This window comes from Lynx canadensis, chromosome D3, assembly GCF_007474595.2.
Source record: "Lynx canadensis isolate LIC74 chromosome D3, mLynCan4.pri.v2, whole genome shotgun sequence".
Taxonomy (NCBI): domain Eukaryota; kingdom Metazoa; phylum Chordata; class Mammalia; order Carnivora; family Felidae; genus Lynx; species Lynx canadensis.
This window is the reverse complement of record NC_044314.2, coordinates 12,988,415-13,005,930: the sequence shown is the minus strand read 5'-3', so window position 1 is coordinate 13,005,930 and position 17,516 is coordinate 12,988,415. Positions and strand designations below refer to the sequence as shown.

The following is a 17,516-nucleotide window of genomic DNA, read 5'->3' as shown; positions in this document are numbered from 1 at the left end:
AATCAATGAATAATACATTTTCATGTTGTAGCTCTGAGAGGTACAGTTCTGCATAGCATGAGTTCACTGAAGATTGTAGAAATCAAACTGGATTTCATGGAATCTCTGGGATGTGAGTAGAACCTCACAGATGTGGGTCAGTGGGGAGAAGGGAGGAGGCATTCCTGTTGAGAAGAATAACTTGGAAAAGTGTCAACGGCTCCCCCAAAATTTCATTTGATGTAACGGGAACACTTAGGAGTTGAAAGATCATTGTTGAGTGTGGGATTCCAGCTCTTTTTTCATGTGACCTGAGATCTTCCAGCAATTAAAAAAAAAAAAAAAATCACATAATTTGGCTTTTGGCTGCCAGACACAGATTCTGAAGAACACGCCTATCCCATTGTCCCTCTGATAATAACGAGGGGTTTGGGGTAAGGCACCTCCACTCATTATGGTCAGAGACTCAAAGGAGCAAGATGAGGTGAGGGTCGATCTGGTTCTGTGAACCACAGCCAAGATAAGCAGCTCACACGGGGCTCAAACCCATAGTCTTGGTTTCATCGACATGCAGGTTGTCAACCCAGCTCCCACGCATGGCCATGGAGCTCCCCATAGCAGCGGAGAAGAGATATGATTTTACTTCCACGCATCCCCTCTTGGGGATTTCCATACGTAACAGGAAAGCAAAGAGAAGAGAAGCCACCTTCACGGTGTGTTGCACTTTTCAAAAAGCTACAGCACTATGAACAGTTTCAGACCCAAATTATCTTTCACTATGTCTTTTATCTGTTTCTGTTCCTCAAATTCCTTTGGCTGTATCGAAACACCTAGTGACTTTCTTCAATCAAGTTTTCAACATCGTGATTCTACAGTTAAAAGTCAATTTCAAGTACACAGTGGATTTTATCTGTATAATAGAAGATAAGATCTGCGTTGGAAAGATGGTCAAATAGAAAGTTCTTTGGGTGTGGCTGGTGACAGGGGATTAGGGTGGAACCAGAATCATTTCGGAAATTACAGTTGGAGAAATTTAAGACAGTTTAAAATAAGCTCCAAGGAGGAAAAATAGTGGTTTTTCTTTTCCTTTCCATGCCCAAGAGTCGCTTGGGGGCTGCTTACACTCGAGAGAGAAAAAGGATTGCATTGTCTTTAAATATTGCAAAGACCCACCAGCCTTTCCTGCACAGAGATAAGAGGGACGTTGTAGAATTCGGCACTGTCCTTGGGCGAGTGTGTAGAGGGGGACACTTGAACCTGAGGCTGACAGACTTCAGCTAATTTTAACAGGCATGTGTAGGTATTGCAAAATTCTTAAGTTTCTGAATGACGTCATCCTCTAGAACAAATTTCTTAAAGGGTGCCTTAGCAAACAAGGATTTTTATAATAGTGATGTCTTTCTGAGTAAAATGTTGAATCACTCAAAGGATACAGATTAGAAAGGGAGAGAGAGGGAAAAAAAAAATGTTCCGTGGGAGGGGCAGAGCTTTATAAAACCAGCCTTCTCCATGTGTGTACTCAGACAGCTCGCTGAGGACTGTTTCCTGTCGGGAGTGCCTCCGGGAATAACCAGGTATCTCACTGATTTTCATGGCCATCTCCATGAAATATGGTTACATTTCTTCTTCTTTCCTGCTGCTATTACTAATATAATGAAAATTAAAGTGTGAGATGTCTTTAGAAAAAGAGTAAAAATGTAGGGGCGTGTCTCTTGGTTAGATTTTTTTAAGTGAAAATATTGTCACTTAAGATTTGAACTAAATTTACATTTAATATTGAACCAAATTGAGATTTAATATGGCACTAAATTAAGACTTAGTCTTGAATCTCAGGAGCCAGCAAATGCCTGTGTAGCATTAACCGAACCAAAGTGCACATGCAGGTGATGATGCCAAATTCATCGAACAGGTTAGAATATGGATGTTCTTGACGAAGTAGGGTTTTGGCACTGAATTTGATGGAAAGATTTAGGTTGATTAACATATATTCATTTAGGCAAGGAAGGTAAACTATAAATTGTATATAAATATCATAAAAATTTTTTTAAAAAGATGACGGTCTTTATAATGATCAGAAACCAGAAATTAAGCAACCTGGGTTGGGTCAGTTTAACACCAGAGTGTTATCTATTGAAGTTTAGTTTATAATTGGTCAATTTAGTGAAAGAGAAGAATTAGCCAAACTAGTTGTTGGATTGGTGGAAGTAATGGTTTCATAAATAATTTAATACCCATAAGCAGACATTCATTATGAAAGTCACCAAACAACAGGAATTGCTTTTGATTTTGTTGGGAAGGGAATATGTAAGTTTGGGTGGGAGGTTTCCTGAAAGTTACTGTTTTCTCTTTGTTTTCATTGATGTTTGTGGTCAATTTCTAAGTACTCCCACCCTGTAGTCGCAAAACAAATTGTTTCACAAGCCACAGCAAACTCAGATCTCGCATCCAGTGTCCGTGGGAAGAGGGCTGTGATGGTGTGCCTGGGGGCCCCTCCCCACCTCTTGGTTCGTGTGCCGAGTTCCAGTGCACACTTGTCAACGTGTGTTGCAGGAAGTGACACAGATGTCACGGAGCCCAGCCCCACATATGCTCTCCATTTATTCTTCTCCATGATAATATTAAACCTTAATTAGCGGCATGATATTTGGAAGGTAATGAAACTGTAAATTGTGGGAGTTAAGAAATCCCAACAGGTGTTACCTGTTTGGGGCAATTATGCTATTTGATGTCATTCTGGGATGTCAGTTTGACATTGTCTTGGGCAGATTCCCTCCCAAATGTGAGCCGTGGACTTGTCTGAGAGGAAACGCACTCTCCGTAAGCCTTGACAGATTCGGAAGGCTAAAAGCTTCTCAAACCCCATTTGAAAAGCACCAGGCTCGGAATCAGAAGACTGAGATTCGTGGCTTCGGAGCTCACTAGCTGGGCAAACTGCATGTTTATCCTTTGGTAACTAGATATTACTAGATTCTCCTGGGCAAGAGATTACATAAATTAAACAAAACAACGCTTCTGAAGGAATTTAGTAACAGCAGTATAGACGTGACATATCACTGTTTTATGTTACGTGCGGTTAATTGCACTTTATCTAAAAAATAAAAGCTAGACTTTTTAAAAGAAGCAAATGCATATGGGACAATTTAATTTTGTCCTTATTTACTTTTTTTTTTTTGTTTATAAGGTCGCCAGAAATCTAACTTGGCATTAAAAGCCTCTCCAATAGTTTGTCTTGGCACTTAAACTTACGCTTAAGTTTTGTTAGTGTCAAAGTGACCTACTACACAGGAGACTATGAAGATTTTGGTCTAGGAGAAGCCTACAGTTTGTTTTTCTGGCTCTGGGGCCTTATTTACATTTTTCATACGAGGTTAGAGAAATATTTTATTTATTATGCTAATTCTCAGTTTGTTTCCAAAATATTATTGATATAATTTACAAAAATCATCTGCCCAATAAGCCTAGTTAACTTACAGATGGTTTTACATCAGTAGAAGGAAGAGGAAACAAATCTCTGAGTCACCCAAATTAATCTAATCTCAGTGATGAAGCAAGAAAAAACAAAAGTGAGGTTTTTTTGTTTTGTTTTTCTCTTTCTTTCCTTCTTTCCTTCTTTCTTTCTTTCTTCTTTCTTTTTTTAACTTAATACTCCTTCTAGGAGCATAACAGACTCACTACTTTCCTATTTTCATTTCCTCTTTCTAGCATTTCTCAAGCTAGTAACTTGCCCAAACTCTTACACACAACAGTGCAGTTCATCACCAGCAGGACAGGCAGTGGGGGGCATTGGCTCGAGTGGGTTTCTGAAGCAGACCTAGGCTTGAATCCCTGCACCATTGCAAGCACCTTATGCAAGTTTCTTAACCTCTCTCAGCATCAGGAGGTAACCTATAAGGCAAAGTACCTTTTGCAGATCCTGTGAGGATTGAATGAGAAGAGGTGACAGTTTCAGGGACAACTTTTGCTTAATTTACAACTGTGTCCTGATATAATACAACCGGGTGGTATTCCAAATGAGAAACCTTGAAACAAAATGGCAATACTTTTCTTAAAAAGAAGGGTTCATGACCCAAGTGGTCGCCTAAGACAGCCACGGATGGGGAGGAAAGTGAGTTCTGGCCCTTGTTCAGAAGCCTGCTGAGCCAAGCCTACAGATGCAGGATGTCCTTCACCTTGGGGCCTACCCTCAGCCCCTCCTCAGCTCCGAGAAGCCATTGTCACAAGAAGATTTCCTGTGGGATCATGAGTGTCAGCGTCATGTGGTAGATTTATATATTTTGGTTAATTATAGGGTGTGTTTTAAGCCACCGTGAGAGCATAATACACAGTCGAGAAATGATCACTGGCCAGTACTAACAGATACCTACACACCTCGGGTGTGTCCATGCATTCCGCTGCACACGGAGACTTGGGTCACGGAAGGTGTGTCTGTCCTTTATCTTCAGGTGGTGACAGGGTGTGTGTGTGTGTGTGTGTGTGTGTGCGTGTGCGCGCGTGCACGTGCGTGTTTCATGCTCCCAGGATGATCTCTGTGGTTTTGTCTACAATGGTTTTTCCTGCTAGGGGGTGTCGGGAGAAGCAGGTGGCCGTTCCAGCACCCCCATACTGAACTCCCTAGCAGAGGGAGCTGTTTCATAGCCGGCTGCAGATGTAGGTGTGTGTGTGGTGGGGGTCGGGGGGACGGGAGGTAGGAGCTGGTTCATCAGCTGGTGAAAATCAGCAGGTGAAAATACCAACCCTCAAACAATGACTCTAAGCCGCTTCTAGAAGCAGGGAATCTGAAAGAAGATTGACAGTCTCAACCCGGGGCCAACAAGAATAAGTGTGCATGTGGCACACGTTTGAATGTGTGTGTGTGTTTGCTTCTGTGCATGCTGTATATTTGTGGATGCAGCTCAGAGCTTGAAAGCATGACCGTGGAGGCCACCCCACCTGGCTTCAATGCTTAGTCCTGCCCTTCCCAGGTGAGGGACGCTGGTCACTTCTCTGATGCTCTGGGCAGCAGTTTCTTCCTTTGTAAAACATGAATAGCAATGCCTTTCTCAATGGGGTTTGGCAAGAATTAAATGGTTGGTAAAATGTTTAGGACAGCATCGGTTGTACAGTAAGAATCTAATGGACGCTGTTTATTGTTATTATTGTTTATTATTATTGTGTGGAGTATCACTACTCATCATTTAACTGTTCACTAATCTCAGGATCGGCCACATAATCCCCAGGATCCAATGCAAAAAGAAAATGCAGAACCCCCTGTTTAAAATGACTAAGTTTCATTATTTTATGAGTAAGTCACTCAAGCTGGTGAGAGCAGAGCATCTCACCAAGCACGGAGCCCTTTGTGGCTGCACAGGTCACACGAGCATGACGCCCTCTGGCCTCTACTTCATGTGGTTCCATAAAGGAAGAACAGAGAGGGAGCCCCTGTCCCGTGCAGGGTACACCCTGTACTTCTCTGCTGATATCACCCAAAATATTGAGTCACCTTTTAGAGCTGGTTTTTTTTTCTTCCTCACTTTCCTTCTAGGCTGAAACAATGGAAGACCTTTATGTGGCAAACACGATCTTCGCCCTCAATTTTTTCAAGCATCTGGCAAACACCAGCACCACCCCGAATCTCTTCTTCTCCCCCTGGAGTATCTCATCCACCATGGCCATGGTCTACCTGGGTGCCAGGGGCAACACTGCAGACCAGATGGCCAGGGTAAGTGTTTGTGAAAGCCCCAAACCAGGACTGGGTCATTCCTGAGTGGAATGATAGAATCGCAATATCATGGTTCGGAGGTAGCTTGACTCCAACAATCGTCACGTGCCCTTACGACACAAGTGGCCTAGATTCAAATCTGCAGAACCGCTAAACCACAGAAACTCACAACCGTCGAGTTGAGTGCAGAGGGCGCACCAGAGTTTCTGCTCGTGCAAGGCCGGAAACAGTGACAACATCCAGTGTCTTATACCATAATGTTTATACTTTCCAAAGCATCTTGCGTGCTTTATCTCATTTGGCTTTAAGACAAGTGTCATTTTACAGATGGAAGACAAGGCAGTGTGAGCCCAGCAGCTCCCAGGGTCTCCTGCGGTTTCTTCACTCCTAGATCAGGCTCTGGTTTTTGTTTTGTTTTTAAGTTTGTTCATTTGTTTCCCGACGGACAGAGACAGTGCGAGCGGGGGAGGGGCAGGGAGCGAGAGGGAGAGAGAGAGAATCCCGAGCAGACTCCACGCTGTCAGCCCACAGCCCGATGCGGGGCTCGAACTGATGAAACCATGAGACGGTGACCGGAGCTGAAAACGAGATTCGGAGGCTTAACTGACTGAGCCGCCCAAGCGCCCCTAGATCAGGCTCTTTCAATGGCTCTACCGCTGTGATGTGTCCGTTCCTCACACAATCAAAGAATCCCTCCAGTGGTTTTAAGAGAGTGTCATGAAGAGTCGGTCACCACACTGCTGGACAGACAAGGGGAGCGTGTGACGTCACAGGGCCTCGGCCATGTTATCCACCCGGTGGGGTCATGTCAACAAAATGGGGTGTGGCACGATGGCCCCGTTTTCCAAATCGAGGTCCGCAGGGTGTGCAGCAGCATTGTGAGGTATTTACGTCAAGGCCGCTGGCTTTAGTCCTTGGTGAAGGGACATAAGCTCAGTCAGGGGACACTTTCGCTGAGTCAAGGGCCTTGGAAATACACTGAACCCCGCACCACGACGCTCCCACGGGATGAATTCGGTACATTTAAAAAGGCACATGTTCCTGAGACGTCCTCGGTCCGTGAGCCAGATACAGTCATCACGCAATTAAGATTCTTTCAGATTCACAGACACACAAACCTTGACATTGTGTGCTTGAAATCCAGGCTCCACTTTCTCACAAGCACGGACTGTGTTTGAGTCACACCAAAGTGCCCCTGGCCACGTTCGCGTTTCCCATGAGAACCGTGGCTGAGTGCAGATGTGTCCTCTGGTGCACAGTGACCCATTTACCTTGGGCCTTGGTTGAGGTGGTTCGCAGAAAGAGTGTTAGCCAATCTCACTGCAGGAGGAAAGGAAGGAAAAAACCATCACTCCCTGTGTGTGTTTGGTAGTTTAGCCATCAAGACTTTCGACAAAATTCGGTTGCTCAACTCTGATACCAGCAACATTTGGCAACACCTCTTCCTCTTAATTTTCTTCCCCTTGAAAAAAGAAAAACCGTGAGCTGCGTTGCAAACTTTAGAAAACGGCGGGGTCTTAATTAAAAAAAAAATTTTTTTTTAATGTCTATTTATTTTTGAGAGACAGAGCACGAGTTGGGGAGGACAGAGAGAGAGAGGGAGACACACACAGAAGCCGAAGCAGGCTCCAGGCTCCGAGCCGTCAGCCCAGAGCCCGACGCGGGGCTCGAACTCACGGACCACGAGATCATGACCTGAGCCAAAGTCGGACGCTTAACTGACTGAGCCACCCAGGCGCCCTGGGTCTCAATTTTTTTTAATGAAGAAGGGATCAGAAGCAATATGTTTTGAGGGAAAATGATAAGTGAAGTACTCTTCGTTGTTAAAATGGAAAAATAGATTTTGATCCCATAGGAAAATGAACTTGCTGGTCACTCTGGGCACAGTACAGCTTTTCCCTATTGGGAAAGAGCTTTAAGCTCGTGGGTCTATGCAAGGATTTTATGCTGTTTTCCTGTAACTCCGCTGCATGTACGGATTTTAAACTTTAAAGGCAAATTTGGTTAATTCTCTACTAAAAAGAAAAATAGGCTGGTTGGCTTGGAGGAGGAAGCAAGGACTTGGGGGACAGGCCAGGTTGGGTTTGAGCGGTGGCTTTGCCACTCTTTATGAGGTGTGTGAGGAAAGGCATTGAAAGTCCCTGCACCTCAGTTTTCTCATCTACGGTACGAGAATGGAAATACCCAGCCTGCAAGACAGTTGTGCAGATTAGAGATAACATGAAAAGCAGCTGCTGGCAGTCCTTGATCTAACAGCTGATGCTTTATTCGTGCCTTAGCGAGGCACCTTTCTAAGAGCGTTTTATGAATTTGCCCCATGCTACACGATCCTATGAGGCAGAGGCTATGATCACCATACTCATTTTGCAGATAAGGAAGCAGGGGCAGGAAGAGGCTGCATTGTTGAGAATTGGTGCGGCTGGTAAAGACGGTGGTGTTGTAGTGGGAAGAAAGGAAGACATCGAAAGGATGAACTCCGGTAGCACACATCTATGTGAGACCGGCATGCAAGCAAGGAGTGTTTCTTCTAGCTCTTTTTATTTTTTACTTTTTTTGTAATGTTTACTTATTTTTGAGAGAGAGAGCCATAGAGCATGAGTGGGGGAGGAGCAGAGAGAGAGGGAGACACAGAATCGGAAGCAGGCTCTGGGCTCTGAGCTGTCGGCACAGAGCCCGACACGGGGCTCAAACCCATGAACTGTGAGATCATGATCTGAGCTGAAGTTGGAACGCTCTACTGACTGAGCCACCCAGGTGCCTCTCTTCCAGCTCTTCTGTTCAGGATAAGGCCACAGACCCGCCCCGGCTCAGCTGCCTATCTGGGCAGTGTGCCTGCCTCCCTATTTACTCCATGACTCAGCACGGCCCAGGGTCCCCCCTCCCATTTCCCAGTTTCTGCAGGGGCTTTTGCAATGATTCAGGAAGGCTTTGCAGTGTCTCAGGAAGGCTATAGTGGTGCCCAGGAGACTCCTGATTTAAGCATCAACCTCCCTAGTAGAGGGATGAAAACCAGAAATGCTGTTTCAGGGACAGAGTAGGACCACTTCTCTTCAGAAGGTCAGCTAGGACTTATGGTGTAGAATCTGAGGAGCAGAGAAAGATCCCACAACCCCTGCCACCTTTCCTTCCAACCCAGACACTCACCCCCCGGCTGGGTAAGCCTGCCTTTCCTTTGGTAGCCGGGTCCCCACCATCAGTCTGTTTACCAGATGAGTTCCTCCTCACCGTGGGCCCCACAAGGGATGTGCCTCAGGACCAGTGGGACCCAAGGGCTGTTGGAGGCTGGCGGGAGGCCTGGGTACAGGGCCAGCCTGGGGGCGCTGAGACTGGAGAGGCCAGGCTGGGAAGTTGTAATGCTGGGAAGGGGTCTGAGGCAGCTGCATAGAGGGCCAGGCTGCACCTGCCAGCTTCACTGTGATATCTGGATCTGCCACCTACAACATAAAGAGATTCATAGTGTCAACTGACCCCTGTCACCTGCCCCCCACCTGGATGTTCATTTCTATGTGTAATATGGTATGTGCCAGCATTTCAGGCGATACCTGTTAAGATTAGCTGTTTTTATGCTCAAACTGACTTTGTCTTCTAGTTTTTGACAGATTAAAAGTATGTAATACAGGGGCGCCTGGGTGGCGCAGTCGGTTGAGCGTCCGACTTCAGCCAGGTCACGATCTCGCGGTCCGGGAGTTCGAGCCCCGTGTCGGGCTCTGGGCTGATGGCTCGGAGCCTGGAGCCTGTTTCCGATTCTGTGTCTCCCTCTCTCTCTGCCCCTCCCCCGTTCATGCTCTGTCTCTCTCTGTCCCAAAAATAAATAAACGTTGAAAAAAAAAAAAAAGTATGTAATACATAAGGCCGTTGAAAAGGGAGGTCACGAATTAACTTTATTACTTTCTTCAAAATACTGGCATTTTTTTTTTATCAAGGCAACTTATGGGCTGGATGATAATTTAGATGGTTTAGTGAAGAGGTTATAAATCATCTCCATAATAACAAATTGTTGTCAAAATGGCCAGCATATGGATTAATATAAAATAACTCAGGCTGTTTTCTATGAGGGAAATTTCTTATGTATTATGTAAAAATATATATTATTTTTATATTATGATACAATATATATTCTTGTATATTTTGTATAAAGAGTATCTGTGCTCGTTCCCCGACGCAAAGGCAGGGAAACAGACAGGACCACTAAGAGGTACTTGATTGCCCCTGGTTTACAGGTCAAGTAATCTAGCAGGAAAATATACTCATAAATCTATTCGCTCTAATTCCAATTGTAGGTGTTTCAGTTTAACAAAGTTGGAGTCCATGAAGTCCCCGCAGTGACCCCGGAGAAGTTCACGGGCTGTGAACTCATGCAGCAGATCCAGAAGGGCCGTTATCCTGAGGCTATTTTGCAGGTATCTGACTCACTGGTTCCTAATTTCTTTTGTATTTTATTTCTGGAATCTTCTTGTCTTAAAGTCACAATGTTAGACAAGGAAAGAAACTGGTACAACTTCCCCTGTTCATCGAAAGAAAACTAAGACTCAGAACCCTTAAAGAAATATCCTACGGGCACACCGCGAAGCACGGGCAGGGCCGGGGTAGAAGCTATACTTTATGACTTTCAGGCCAAGACTGAGTCTAAATTTGATCACACCCGGAGCTGGGCATGTGTAATTTATTCTGAAACTGTGGTAGCAACTCCTAGAATACACATGCACGGATGCAGAGTTCCAGGTAGGAGAAGGTAAGGAGTGACCAAAACTTGAGGAGTGGGGTAGGTCGTGCCCAGTGATTTTGTGAGAGACCATCGACACTTAGATCTCCCTCCAGACCCCTCTATCTATCATCTGTCCATGTGTGTAATGTGTGTGTGTGTATGTATCTATTTATCATCTGTCTATCTCAGACTAATATCTTTTCTCAGTATTCTATTTCCTTAAACACAAGCTATCCAGCTAACTTATAAGAACTGGGCATAGCTGTGCTCCTATTGAATAAACAACTTCCATAATCACGTTTGTGAGTTAGGCGGGGGAGATACCTCCCATAGCTTCCTTCTTGGGAATGGTACTCCACCTGTCCACTGCCCAAGGAATTACGGGCTAGAGGCAGTGGAGAGACCCCCTTCAATATGGAGACTCAGCCAGGTCTCCCGTGACACCTGGGACAGTCCATCTGCAGGGTTCCGGGCTTGGCTGCTGCAGCGACTAAGCCCCGTTGTCTATCATCATGCTTACAAACTCGGGGTTGAAGATCAGAATTCCTCTTTGTTTTCAAGGCTTCCTAAAACCCAGATTTTCCACTGCACAAACTGCCCTTTAATTGTAAAATGGGTACTTTCAGGCATTATATGAACTTTTTCTAGATCCCCTCTAGATTTTAAATTTTAATGTGATAAAATTCCTTAGAGACCTGGAAGTTTAGGAAATCATAAAAGAAGCCTCACTTTCTTTTAGGATGTCGGTCACTTCACGGTTAAGTACAACCTGTAGGCGCAGCAAACTTTGAAACAAGTGAAACATTACCTCATTCGTTTTAATGCACTACATCAAAAGTATTTCCTCAGAGATTCCTCTAAAGCGTCAGAAAAAAGTATACCTTAATACAGCATTTTATTGTTGCATTGAAAAAAAATGTTTGCTTAAGAAATAACTTGTTTAGTCGTCCTGTGTTATATAAATAGAGTCCCTCTTTTCTGTTTAAGGCACAAGCTGGAGATAAAATCCATTCGTCTTTCCATTCGCTCAGCTCTGCAATCAACGCATCCACAGGGGGGTATTTATTGGAGACTGTCAATAAGCTGTTTGGAGAGAAGTCTGCGAGATTCAAGGAAGTAAGTGAAACCTGTAATTGAAATTGCAGGGCCCCCAACGTGCCATGAGGTCACTTTCAAAGCTGTAGTCTGAGAGAATCTGTAGTCGTGGAGAGAATCAGAGTTCCACGCAAGCTCCCTAAGACTCCTGAACGCCCTTGGTCGTGGCAGGCTCCCCTTGTTGGATGACCCCTCCCATGGCTGCAAAAGCCTCGTGTGCAGAATGAGTCCTAAATATAGAGGGACGGTGATTTCCAGAGCTGCTACCGCAAGCCCAGCCTTTCCCTCCTACCTAGTGTCTATAACGCACAGTGCAGGAGGGCAAATGAGTGTGGGGAAGAGGGTCAACAGAGCACTTATAATCCACACCATTTCCTCTTCCAGCCCCCCAACCCCCCCATCCCCCTCCACCCCTACCCCTACCTACTCAGGACCCTGAGTCTTGATAGGAGAGCTCGTGATTTACAATTATACTAAGACTTGTTCGGTATATATTCGATGTAACCTTTGGCCCATTTCTTGTTTTAAAGGAATATATACAACTCTCCAATAAATACTACTCTACGGAACCCCAGGCGCTTGACTTCCTAGAATGTGCAGAAGAAGCCAGAAAAGAGATTAATTCCTGGGTCAAGACTCAAACCAAAGGTAAAACCGAAGCAATTATTTTCTGTTCTTCTCTTATAAAACTCTGATCTATTTACAAAAAAAAAAAAAAAAAAAATCATTCCTATACTTAGCCCTAACTCCCTTAAAATTCACCCAGTCTTAGTTATTTGGTTAATGTAATCTTTTTCTTGTTTAGCTGAGTGGCCTTTTAAGTGAGAAAAATAGTTGAGGTCTAACTAATGGAAGACGTAAGTTCGGTACTTAAATAATCTGATTTTGGATGTGACCTTGGGATGGACTGTGACAGCAGACAGACATGTTTTCCAATGTAGGAAATAATCAGGACTGAAATCATTGTGCTCTGTGTCCACTGTGGACAAAAACAAAGAAAAGAGACATGACCCTCCAGTGAGTAACCGGTGTGAGACCATCGGCAGTAGAAAGAGAGGGGCCAGAAAACTATTTTAACTGTTTTTCACCATTCAGAGTCCATCTGCCGTGCAGTTCCTTTGGTCCCTGATAAACCACTTCTGCTGTTGCAGCTCAAGCCCCCAATTCTTTCATAGGCTCCTGCCTCACTTTGTATTCGTCACAAGGACTCAAACTTAATTAAACCTTCCGTCCGTTGTTCCTGAAGTCAATCCTTCAGTCAACAATGGTGTTTATCCATCACATATTATGTGCCAGGTGCTGAACATGCGAAGGAGGATGAAAATGGCAAATGAAACAGAACCCAGACTCTAGTTTAATCCAACAGCCTGTGCTTCACCACTCTTGGCTCTCGAGCTCATTCCTAACCGCCATGCTTACTTTTTATGCGTTCCTTAACTTCAGAGTTTAAGTGGCAAACCAAAGTCCTAGCCTTTCCTAGAGGCATCTCCCAGCCACGTTCTCATCTCCCCCTCTTCTCCACTCCTTTGGTGCTTTGTCAGCTTCGTGACGCCTGTTAAGGTTTGTCTTGTACAGCCTTGAACTGTTACCGAATGGATTTGATTTTGTTAACTTTGCCATCCCACGTAGACCACCATACTTGCGGGGAGGGCCAATATGTCCACCTCTCCTGTGTCCCCGCAAAAATTAGCACAGTCTTTGGCTGATAATGGAAAACCTTCATTCTTCCAAATTTCCATGTAGAATTATAGGTCTTAAACAAATAATTACTGAATAGCAACATATAGATGGGTTTCTAAGAAGAAAAACAGAGATTATTATGAAGGCAGAGCTGTTTTGGTATTTCATAGATTAATGAGCTGTTAGGACTGGAAAGGTCCTTGGAGATAACTTATCCAAATTTACCCCTTTAGGGTTGTAGACTCCAGGCCCCTGAGACATTAATCAACTCATTCAAGATTTCACTATCAGTGAGTGGTGAAGCTGGGGGTTCCTCTTCTTTGATCCCTAGTCTCATTCTGGAATTCTTCATTTGGATGTTTAAAGAGTTTGTTTGGTAACTTAGACAAAAAATAACTTTTCACGTGACACTTGTGTGTAAAACATTGTTTCCGGCAATAGTTTGGCGTGGCTGGATTTCCCGGCTCCCATACTGGGAAAAAGCATATGAATTAAGCCCTGTAGAATTTCAAAAATATTTTTGTTTCTCTGAAAATAGTCCATCTACTTCTGTTATTCATTTCTATTGTGGATTTTGAAATTACTATTCTAAAATAGTGATGAACTGGGGACACACAGGAAGCAGAGAACGTGAAGATTAACAGAAATGAAAGTAAAAACTGCAGAATTCAGGAGACAAGTGGAAGTTTTGCTTTTTTGGAAGAGCACGAACCGTTTCTCTTCAAGTATTGCCTTCAGTGGCTGTGAATCTAGGAATTACATTGTCACAATGCCAAGCCATCCTTGTATGTTCCAATTTCTGAGAACCTCCCTTCCCTGGCACACTCTTGTATTCCCTTCTCTGCATTGCCATGGGACTTTGCAATCTCATAGTTTCTTACACATTGTTTGACAGCTGGTTTGAATGCCTCTTCCAATATTCTCAGCCCCACCAGGGCAGTATTTCCTTTTCCTCCTCTTGTTTCTGTATGACTCCTAGTGAAGGTCTAGCAGGACTTTAAAAAAAAAAAGTTTTTGAATGGATCCATGGATCAGACCCATTGATTGTCTGGACCAGATCTAGAAGGAGCACCAAACTTTGAGAGACTTTGAGAAAACAAAGGAGGTGAAAGTCTTTCCAAGTTTGATGGTCATTCTAAATTTTCGATGCATTACTCCTCCATTTTCTCTTGGAATTTGCAAACCTTCTGAGAAATGTGGTCTGCTTTATTTATGCTTTGAATAAATTGGGAGAAAAACTTGAGCTTGAGGCCATCACCTCTGCAGAGTTTGACAATTGTAGATGACGAGTTTGGTGGTGACTCCAAGGATTTCAAATCATAGTAAGGTCACGCTTCTTGGTCATGAAACCTAACACGTGTCATGTTTTCCATAGGCAAAATCCCAGACTTGTTACCTGAAGGTTCTGTAGACAGGGACACCAAGATGGTCCTGGTGAATGCTGTCTACTTCAAAGGAAAGTGGAAAACTCCGTTTGAGAAGAAATTAAACGGGCTTTATCCTTTCCGTGTGAATGCGGTATGAGACAACAAGATGAATTATGAATTTTCCTGAAATATGTTTTAGGATCTTAGCCAAGACAGAGGAAGAAAAGTTAAAGACCATGCATGAACTGAACGGTCTGCCTGAACTGTTTCTCTTCAAGTATTGCCTTCAGTGGCTGTGAATCTAGGAATTATGTTGTCACAATGCCAAGCCATCCTTCGGGCTGTTTTTTTTTTTTTTTTTTTACCCAATTTTATAATAATTTGAGGGAATTCTCTGTTTATTTGTTAGTGACCACATTCATTCTGTCATTTATGTCACAAAGTTAAGTGAAGCCTTGGCAGTTTTCAGTGGTAGCCAAGAACGGTGATGCCTGGGGGATATATTGAGTGGACATTTGGAAGCTGGTCACATGACACTGACTTGCTCATCATACATTATGCACATTGGACAGTGGGTTGACTCTTTCAAACTACTGAGTATCACTCAGTAATTTTCTGAGAGGCCATATGAATAGTGGTGGAGACCATGGGCTTTATAATTATATAATCGTGGATGTAGATGTAGGCTCCACCGCTAGGGTTCTACTAGTAACCAGCCAAGACCTTATTTATCTTCCATGTGTTCCATTTTTGTGATCAATAACACTTGGCCGTCGTAAGGTTTCAATGAGATTTCAAGGAATTCTTGGCCCACGGCAGGTACTAAACAAATATTTTAGTGTTATTATAATTATTTTTATTGTCCATCTTAAACATAACTATAAGGGCATACAAATAATTCGTTTTGTTGACTTTTAAGAATATATCTCCTCAACACCTAAGCCGAATCTATTCTCTTTTATGTCTAATCGTAAAACTCTTGACATCTTAATATCAACTTCCTTATTTTACTTTTTAATAATTTTAGACTCAGCGCACACCTGTTCAGATGATGTACCTGCGTGAAGACCTGAACATTGGATACCTAGGGGACCTAAAGACTCAGATTCTAGAACTCCCATACACTGGAGATGTTAGCATGTTCCTGTTGCTTCCAGATGAAATTGGGAATATGTCTACTGGCTTGGAGTTGGTAAGCTGTTCCAGCTTGTATTGGTTTAAACCTCTGGAGCTAAACTTACTTTCCCTGATAAACACGTCTGCACCTTAGAAAGTGGTATACAGTTTCTCACAGACACATAAATTGGTTAGTAATAAATGTGCACGTCACAAACTTTCATTCAGAGCATTAAAATATGTCACACAGGCTAACTTCCTGCAAAAATGTTACCAGTGTATTGAATTTTTATATCTCCCACAATGTGGTAAAGTTAAAGTCATTGATTTTTTTTTTAAATGTTTGTTTATTTTTGAGAGAGAGAGAGAGAGAGAGAGAGAGACAGACAGAGACAGAGCATGAGCCGGAGGTGGGGGGGGGGTGGCAGAGAGAGAGGGAGACACAGAATCCCAAGCAGGCTCCAGGCTCTGAGCTGAGCCCAAAGTGTGGCTTGAACTCATGAACCACGAGATCATGACCTGAGCCAGAGTCAGACTCTTAACCAATGAGCCGCCCAGGTGCCCTAAAGTCATTGATTTTTAACATTAGACTTTTAAGTTGTTTTCCTTCTTTTGCGAGCACTTACTGACTTTTTTTTTTTTTTTTTAATGTGTGGATTTGTAGCTCGAAAGGGAAATAACCTATGATAAATTCATTAAGTGGACCGGCAAAGACACGATGGCCGAAGATGATGTGGAAGTGTACCTGCCCCAGTTCAAATTAGAAGAGCGTTATGAGCTCCAGTCCATTCTCAGGAGCATGGGCCTAGAGGATGCCTTCAACAAGAGCCAGGCCAATTTCTCCGGAATGTCTGAAAGGAATGACCTGTTTCTGTCCAAAGTGTTCCATCAGGCCACTGTGGATGTGAACGAGGAGGGCACTGAGGCAGCCGCTGGCACCGGGGCCACTATGTCAGGGAGAACTGGCCACGGTGGCCCACAGTTTGTGGCGGATCATCCTTTTCTCTTCTTTATCCTGCACAAAATCACTAAGAACATTCTCTTTTTTGGCAGGTTTGTCTCACCCTAAAGTGGAAAAGTTCCGTTTCTGCACAGGATTTTGTAGTATGAACTGTAAGCCTCAGAATTGCTGTTAGTTGCCAAACATTTAGAGACTTTTTCTATCTATTTCTGTTTTTTTTTTGTCCCCTCTGAACAACTTCTACTACATGCTAATGATAAGTACAGAAATAACTAGACCACTGTCAACCATAACTCTGCAACCCTGTTAACCATTTGGTCTCTAAGTGGAAGGATGTTCCATTTAGTTCTTCCTTACTATTTAGTTTATTTTGTAGCACTGACTTTTACTGTATTATTTATTATTTTATATAATGGTTTTTGTTATTGTTCACCTCCAGTTGCTGAAGCTGATATAGTTAGAGAAGCAGGTTATCAGTTACTTTTCTACCTAAAAAAATGCATTTGCTCATTTGTATAATGAAGAATGAGTAGTAGTCCTTCCATGCCCTTTATAACAAATACCCAGAAGAAAGCAGTGAACGACAGGAAAATGTATGTTATGTGCATTTCCAGCCTTAATGTATCACATGGTTGTGTCTATAACTTATGTTATGTGAAATTGCAAATATATAAAAAATAAACATGTCTCCACACAACCATTTGTTTGTTGTCCTTCCACTAGGTTTTTAGACCATAAGACCGTTATACCTCAATTCCCAGGAATCAAGCATCATGTCTCATTTTGGGGGACCAAAAAAACCCACACAATAAAGGAGACAAGGGGAGAATTGATCCTGCAAGGAGCCCCACTGTTGGGAATGGGGTGGGATCGTGTGAAAAATGGTTTTGAGATGCCTTCTCATAGCGGTCAAAG

The 17,516-nt window shown here is 43.4% G+C and overlaps 1 protein-coding gene across 1 annotated transcript; it reads left to right on the top strand.

Moving 5' to 3' along the window:
• The first annotated feature begins 1,456 nt into the window (after positions 1–1,456).
• On the top strand, positions 1,457–17,298 carry SERPINB2 (serpin family B member 2). Its single transcript, XM_030336979.1, has 8 exons — positions 1,457–1,553; positions 5,501–5,677; positions 9,958–10,077; positions 11,370–11,498; positions 12,008–12,125; positions 14,533–14,675; positions 15,552–15,716; positions 16,305–17,298. Exons 2-8 carry the CDS (start codon positions 5,510–5,512, stop codon positions 16,707–16,709), a joined length of 1,248 nt encoding a protein of 415 aa, XP_030192839.1. The 5' UTR covers positions 1,457–1,553; positions 5,501–5,509; the 3' UTR covers positions 16,710–17,298.
• Positions 17,299–17,516: the final 218 nt, after the last annotated feature.

Bases quoted from the DNA above. Each gene is read 5' to 3' on its own strand.
- SERPINB2 (XM_030336979.1), top strand. From the start codon at position 5,510: ATGGAAGACCTTTATGTGGCAAACACGATCTTCGCCCTCAATTTTTTC. The intron at 10,078-11,369 runs GTATCTGACTCA...TTTCTGTTTAAG, and splicing joins ATCCTGAGGCTATTTTGCAG to GCACAAGCTGGAGATAAAAT. The intron at 15,717-16,304 runs GTAAGCTGTTCC...GTGGATTTGTAG, and splicing joins TGTCTACTGGCTTGGAGTTG to CTCGAAAGGGAAATAACCTA.